General features: G+C 40.2%; 1 protein-coding gene across 1 annotated transcript in view; it reads left to right on the forward strand.

Annotated features, from left to right (window-relative positions):
* The window catches only part of WDR64 (WD repeat domain 64), a 363,829-nt gene that overhangs the window by 4,245 nt on the left and 351,335 nt on the right, over window positions 1-8,249 (forward strand). Inside the window, exon 2 of the mRNA XM_042781201.1 lies at window positions 6,824-6,954. Coding sequence (XP_042637135.1) covers window positions 6,824-6,954 — 131 coding nt within the window. The remainder of the gene's footprint in view (window positions 1-6,823; window positions 6,955-8,249) is intronic.

Raw genomic sequence — 8,249 nt, forward strand, 5'->3', positions numbered from 1 at the left:
AGCTCATTTTACTTTGGATATGTCCATAGCTGTGGTTTCCATGGCTATCACTTTGATGTAACATCTTCAAAATCTTTTCTACTGGCTTTGTCCACTCAAATAAAAATATACTCAAATGTCCTGACCTTGACATTAATGTTTCCCATTAATCTACCACTGTATGTCTTGCTCGCTCTTGTTTCTCCACTGAATATCTCAATAGAGTGCTCCCCATAGTATCACCATTTTATCTTCAATCTACTCAAGTTTAGCTTCCCTTATCACTTTGTTGAAAATACCCTTATCAAGATTTTGATAACCTAAGATTGCAGCCAAAAATCAATAAATTGTTTTCATTTTCCAGCCTACTTGGCCATTTCATTGCATTAACACTGTTAGCTGCCTCTACTTCAAGAAGCTTTCTCCCCCTGTCTTCCATCATCAAAAATCCATTTCTGTGGAGTCAATTCTAACTCATAGCAACTCTATACAAACCAAAAACCAAACTCACTGCCATGGATATGGGTCCAACTCATAGCGACCCCTCCTTGGGTTTCTGAGGCGATATCACTACAGAAGTAGATTGCCCAACCTTCCCTCTGAGGAGTGGCTGGTGGTTTTGAACTGCCAGCCTTCTGGTTAGCAGGCAAATGCCTTAGGCACTATGCCACCAGAGCTCCCTATAGCAACCCTGTCGGACAGAGTAAACTGCCACATAAGGTTTCCAAGACTGTATATCTTTTAGAAGTAGGCTGTCACATCTTTCTCCTGTGGAGTGGCTGGTGGGTTCAAACTGCTGACCTTCCAGTTGCCACTGAATGCTTAACCAAAGTCCCACCAGGGCTCCTTATCTTTCATTATATCCCTCTCCTATCTTTCTCCTCTCTCATTCCTCTTTGCCTCTTTTGCTATTTTCTTGAGCTTTGCCTATTGTGGTCTCTCTGTCTTTTAGCATATGCTCTGCCTACCTAGCCTCCTAAATCATATGTCTTGATATAAACTTAGACTGTTTTGTAGTATCTCTCTCTCAGAATATTGCTACAGCCTTGATGTAATAGGCTTGCCAAGAGTGTTTCCTTCTTCCTAAGACTGTCTATACTTGTGCCAAGAATTTTTCCTTTAAAAAAGAAAAATGTAATCATGACACATTCCTGCTTATTAGCTTCCTTCTAAAATCTTCATATGTTAGGTGGTATCCAGGGCCATTCACAGTCATACCTCAGCCTACCTTTTCAGACTCAGCTCCTGGTACCTTACTCCATGTATCTTCTCCCTTACATGAATTTTTCAGCCATTCCAAACTTGTCATACTCCTGATGACTCTGATTTTGCATGCACTATTCCCCCAATGTGGAGTGCCTTCTTTCCTTTTTTGTGCTTATAAACCCCTGCTCATCCTTTAAGACTCAAATCAAATGTCACCTTTTTGAAATACTTCCAAACTTCTCCCAAGCAAAGCTATCATTATCATGTTCAGACATTCATTTTGAAGAATTTACCCTATTGTACTAAATCTACACTCCCCTCCCAAAATTAACTGTGAATGCTTTGAAAATTTTGTAACCCTAGAAAACTGGGCAATCTACTTCCATAGAGAAATTGCCTTGGAAACCCAACGAGGGATTGCTATGAGTAGGAATCGACTCCTTGGCAGTGAGTTTTGTTTTTTTGGTTTAGGACCAGCATGGAGCTTTGTGACCAGGAGGTACTTTTTTAATGTGTGCTAAATAAACAAGTATATTTTCATTTAGAAGATAGCAACCATCACTTGGGAGGCTCTGGGCTGTGCAAATATACTTGACTGTTAACTGAAAGGTTGTAGGTTTGAGTTTGCTTGGTCTATTGGTGTGGTGGTTAAAGCATTCAGCAGGTCGGCAGTTTGAACCCACCAGCCACTTCATGGGACAAGATGAGGCAGTCTGCTTCTGTAAAGATGTACAGCCTTAGAAATCCTATGGGGCAGTTCCATTCTGCCCTGTTGTTGTTGTTGTTATGTGCCTTCGAGTCAGCCCCGACTCATAGCGACCTCTCCTTGGGTTTCCGAGGTAGTTATCACCATGGAAGTAGATTGCCCAACCTTCCTTCCGAGGAGTGGCTGGTGGGTTTGAACCGCCAGCCTTCTTGTTAGCAGTCAAGTGCCTTAGGCACTATGCTACCAGAGCTCCTATTCTGCCCTGTAGGGTTACTATAAGTCTGAATTAACTTGGTGGTAGTAGGTTTGGTTTTTGGTTTAGAAGTGTCTCAGAAGAAAGGCTTAGTGAGTTACTTCTGAAAAATCAGCCCTTGAAACCCCAGTGGAGCACAGTTCTACTCTGACATGCATGAGGTCACCATGAGGCAGAATCAACTCAAGGGCAACTTGTTTTCATCAAGTCATATTGAAATTTTCCTTCCTCTGTAGTTTTTAAGATTTGGTAAAAAATAAGTACTGCTAGAACAATTGCCTTCTGTGACAGAGTGATCTGAAAGGCTGAGGAGAAGAGAGGAATATAATCTTAAATTTCATAAAGCTGCTAATAATACTATCTGGTATAAATTCATATTCATTAAGAAATACTGAAAAAAAAATAGGATCTGGCTCTCATCATAGGCAAGAAGCTAAGAATTAGGGAGAATGTTTTTAATGGGACAGTGTTTACCTCAAAAATGATAACAAGTGGACTACAGGAATTTGACTAAGCTTTAGGAGCTCTGGTGATGTAGTGCCTGAGACATTTGACTGCTAAGCAGAAGGTTGGCAGTTCAAACCCACCAGCCATTCCTCAGAAGGAAGATTGGGCAATCTACTGCTGTAAAGATTTACTGCCTTGGAAACCCAAAGGGGGTCACTATGAATCAGAATTGACTCCATGGGAATGAGGTTTCTTTCTTTCTTTCTTTCTTTTTTTTTTTTTTAATTGCTCTTAATGGAGCTCTTGTTGCTCTGTGGTTAAAGCATTGGGCTGCTAACCAAATGGTTGGCAATTCAAACCCACCAGTCACTCTGGGAGAAAGATGAAGCCGTCTGCTTCTGTAAAGATTTATAGCCTTGGAAACCCTATGGGGGCAGCTCTACTTTGGCCTAGTGTCACTATGAGTTGGAATGACTCGATGGCAGTAGGGTTGGTTTGGTTTATTGCTATTAAATCTCCTTGTCTACCAAATCATCCCAGGAAAATAAAGTCTCATCATACCCATCAAGATGCATTTACAATGGAATACATATCTTATCATAGTTAGGTATAATTGTAAACCACTAAATAACTATTTGAATGTCTCATAGGAATTTTAAACTTGACATGACCAAATTGAAAGCTTTATTTTCCCCAGCAATTACTATTGCCAAGTTACACCTGTTTTGATAAACAGTACAAATATCCAATGAATTCTGAAAGCAGAAACTTGCAGAAGTTTCTCAACCTTGGTACTACTGACATTTTGGGCTGAATAACTCTGTTGGGTAAGTGTGTGTGTGTGTGTTGGGGCGGTATCCGATGCATTGTAAGGTGTTTAGCAATATCCCTGACCCTCTAACCACTGGATGCCAGGAAGCACACCCTTTCCCTAGTTGTGAAAATCAAAAATGCCTCCAGTTTCCAAATGACCCCTGGGTGGTAAAATTTTCCCTGGAGAGAATCACTGTTCTAGATTCCTGCCTTTCTTTCAATCACCACTTCTACCAAAAATTCCCATTCCACTAGCAAGTCCTTGCAATTCTACTTCCAACCATACATCAACATCTTTACATTCTTTCTGGGGTGCCTGTATCATTTATCATCTATTGGAAATGCTTTCTAGAGTGAAAGGGGATATTATGAATAATTAAGTTGAGAAAGCATACATAAATGAGATTTTCTCTGGTACCGCAGGGTGCCTATCACCCTTAGTATCTCCTTGGTGAAGCTCCCATCACCTCAAACCTGGACACTGTAATAGCCCTTACTTGTTGTATAGCTTTTCCTCTTGGCTCCTCACAGTATGCATTTACAAAATTTTATGTTATATCCTGTCATGTTCATGGTTAAAACCCTCTGATGATAAGCTGAGAAGAAAGTAAAAACTTCCTACTACAGCATGGCCCTCCTCCTCCGATCTCCCCTCAGAGCACTTTCCCAGCCCTCACTAAACTCCATGCCTGCTGACCTTCCTGGACAAGCCACTGTCTCTGCAGCCTCAGGGTCTTTGTGTTTGTCAGCCTAAATTCTCTTTGTAGCTTTACACATGGCTGACTATTTTTCCTTTTCAGGTTTCAGCTTCATTTTACCTACTTCCTCAGAGAGGCCTTTCCTGAGTCCACCACACAATTTATCATAGCTACCTATGTGTTTCCTTCCTACAACTGGGCCCAATCTAGAATTACTTATTGCAGAGTTACAACATACAGTAAAACTCGGAAAGTGCACTAATCTTAAGTATTGTTGGTGTTCTGTTGAGTCAAATTTTGATTCACATCTGTCTCATGTGACAAAGTAGAACTGTCTCATAGAGCTTTTTAGGCTATAATCTTTATGGGAGCAGATCTCCAGATCTTTCTACCACAGAATAGCTGGTTCAGACCACCGACCTTTCAGTTATCAGCAGAGTGCATAATCATTGCACCACCTGCTCCTACTAACTCCATTATCTCTAGTAGATTTCGACTCATAGTAACAGTGTAGGACAGAGTAGAACGCCCAATAGGGTTTCCAAGGTTGTGAATTTTTACAGAAGCAGACTACCACATCTTTCTCCTTCCAGTGGCTAGTGGGCTTGAAACAACAACATTTTGGTTGGCAGCCAACTACTTTAACTACTATATCACCCAACAGTGCTCCTTGATCTTTAAAAATGTTCTTGTTGGGTGCCATGGGGTTGTTTCTGACTTGTAGCAGCTGCAGCAGCACACTGCTTTTGAGTTACACCCAACTCATAGTGACCCCACCTTGGGTTTCCAAGGTGGTATCATTACTGGTGGGTTCGAACCGCCAGCCTTCTGGTTAGCAGTCAAATGCCTTAGGCACTATGCCACCAGAGCTCCTTCTGACTTGTTGCAACCCCATATGAGAGAGTAGAATTGTCCTACAGGGTTTTCAGGTCTGCAATCTTTATGGAGCAGATCACCACGTCTTTCTCTTGCAGACCCACTTGGGGGGGTTTGAACTGCCAACCTTACATCTCATTAAGTTTTAACATTGATAAATATCCCTGTGGATGCCAGTGACATGAAGACAAAGAACATTTATGACATCCCAGAAAGTTCTTCCATGCCCTTTTGAAGTAATACTGCTTCTTACCTTATACACATATGATCATTAATCTAAAGTCTATCTCTATTAATTACTCTTATGTGTTACAATCTATAAAGTTAAAAAAAATATTGTGATAAATATATATAACCAAACATTTGCCATTTTAACCATTATTACATGTACAATTTTGTGATATTAATTATGTTTACCAAGTGAAACCACCACTATCTGTGTCCAGTGTTCTTCATCACTCTTAACAGTAAGTTCAATGGTAATCTGTAAATATTTCCTTTATTTATTTACTTAACTTGCTGTTTCCTGAGGGTAAAGAGCTTGTGTATCTAGTTTTTCATTCTAAGTTCAATGTCTAACTTAGTTCTGATACATAATAGATGTTCAATACATTTTTATTAAGTAAATGAAAAAACACGATCTTGTTTACATAGTTTGAGGAATCCCCTGTCTACGTCTTTGTTGTACTTCAACTCAATAGTTTTACCCCAGTGATTCAACAAATTTGGCAAAATCATGACTCAGGCAATGATGTGTGTGTGTTTACAGTGTCAAAGAACCAGTTAAGAATTGTTCTTAGTATACTTCTGCCTTCTACCCAAGATGAGCTATAGTAGAGAATCTTGATTGGTGAACTTTTCACTATAGGAAGCAAGTCATTCATTTGCTTATCTTTGTATTCCTGAATAAGACCTCTAAAATAATTGAAACAAAAGCTATGGAAGAGGTACTAAACTTCTAGGTAACTGCTAAAGGGGCAGGGAGGCCACATCTTCTGAACTCCTCTAACCGCACAAGAGGAAGACAGAATCACCATCAGTAGCCCAACGCCTATTCTTGTGAGGCTAGACATGCTGCCTCCCTCCAGCCCTTTCACCAACCCTGACACCAATCTTTCCTCCTGCAGCACTCGCCACCTTTCTGCTGGGTTTGTTAATTCACTGCAGTGGCCACACAGAACTCAGAAATTATGGGGTTTATTAGGGAAGCACCAGGCTACAATTCAAGTTCAGGAAAAACGCTCAGTCTCTCTCAGCCCACCGTCTCTCAGCCAACAGTCTCTCTCAGCCACTCTTCCAGAGTCTCTCGGTGTCTCTTTCTCAGCATTGTGTGTCTCTCAGGAGCATGTTTCTTTCAGCAGCACATGCTTCTCAGCCAGCAGTCAGAGAGACCTCTTCTGCCTCTAGGAGGCCTCCTTTTGAGCCTGGCAGAGTGGCCAAACTAACCAATCATAACATCAGAATTCTAAGCACCTGAGAGAGAGTGAACTTCCCAGAACATTGTTTTGTGCCACTGCTCAACAGAAATACCCCAGGTAGATAACTTTAGCAATCAAGATATCCTCAGTTGCTCATGGCAAATTCCACCTTCGTGTTTACAAAGACTTAGGGGTAGAAAAGCCACATTAACTAATTTACTACACAGCAGTAACATTTTAGTCAAGAGGCCTAGTTATGTTTCCAAAGAAAAGATCTTGAAAATGCTGATGAATCTGGTTTTTATAGGTTGAGATAAGGAAAAAAAAAAAAAAAAAAAAAAGATTAAAAAATAGAAAAGGCAATTGAAAGGTACAGTAAAGTCCTTGCAATTTGATGACAATGTCCTTATACTTTGTTACAATGCAGATGCAATTGATTATGACAAGTTTTATGGAGCAGTACAGGAACTTTTTGGTCCAGAAGTGAAGAATCAAGACGTGAAATGCTTTTACAGAAAACTTTGTAACAACCCTGATGCATCTGTGGACTGGTGTGAGGTAGTTACTTTTGATGTTTATAGTATGATTTTTTTTTAATAAACAATTAAATCTAAGTCACACTCACTGAGGTTAAGCCCACAAAGTGTATGTAGTATATGAATGCCTACACCCTTTAAGTCATGGCTACTACACATGATTGAATATAGATAAACCAGGTAGATATTTAACTACATTACAAGTAGGTAACTCTTGAGCACTTTTATAGCAATTGGAGGACTATACATGCTATTAACACCAAATAAGATTTAAATGACCTTAACTACATACTAAATGAGATATTTCAAAGCAATACTGTCAATATATACAAATTTCCAAGGTATACAAGCTACTATTGACCACCATTTACATTTACTGAGTTGTTTTCTGATCAGCACAGTATTGACTCCTTAGGTAGCTTCTGGTGCTCTTGGAAGAACACACAGGCACACTTACTCACTAAGCGACCTATGGACCGTGGGAAAGGAGGGAAGAATGCCTCTGATCCTTGCTTAAATTTATGGAAGATAGTACTACTTAGGTTTGTTTCTTTGCTTATAAACCAGGTTCTTCCTCATCTAAAAGAACTTGAAGTGACATAAACAAAAACAAAAAACTCAGTGCCCTTGAGTTGGTGCCAATGCATAGTGACCCTCCTTGGGTTTCTGAGGCGGTATCTCTACCAAAATAGGTTGCCCAGTCATATTCCCAAGGAGCGGCTGGTGGATTTGAACTGCCAGCCTTCTGGTTAGCAGTCCAATGCCTTAGGCACTACACCACCAAAGCTGCTGTTGAGGTGACTTACGGATTTAAAAATTATACACACACATTCAGAGTAATTAAAATGATTTTTTAAAAAAACTATGTAGATCTCTTTAAAAAATCTGTGGATAGACAAAAAAAAAAAAGAGTAAAAATTTAAAGGATTTGACTATTACTATTAACTATTAAGGAGCTCTGGTGGCACAGTAACTAAGGAATCTTGACTGCTCACCATAAGGTTGGTGGTTCAAACCCACCAGCCACTCCATGGAAGCAAGACGGGGCAATCTACTTCCATAAAGATTTACCTCCTTGGAAACCCAATGGGGTTTGCTATGAGTTGTATTGACTCAATGGCAGTGGGTTTGGTTTTTAGTTTAATAACAAGCTGATCAAACCCTTTGCCCTCCAGTTGGATCAGACTCATAGCGACCCTTCCTTGGGTTTCCCAGGCAGTATTACTATGGAAGTAGATTGCCCAACCTTCCTTCTGAGGAGTGGCTGGTGGGTTTGAACTGCCAGCCTTCTGGTTAGCAGTCAAATGCCTTAGGCAC

Source organism: Orycteropus afer, unplaced genomic scaffold (assembly GCF_000298275.1).
Source record: "Orycteropus afer afer isolate SDZICR_OR568_19922 unplaced genomic scaffold, OryAfe1.0 scaffold00096, whole genome shotgun sequence".
NCBI classification, from domain to species: domain Eukaryota; kingdom Metazoa; phylum Chordata; class Mammalia; order Tubulidentata; family Orycteropodidae; genus Orycteropus; species Orycteropus afer.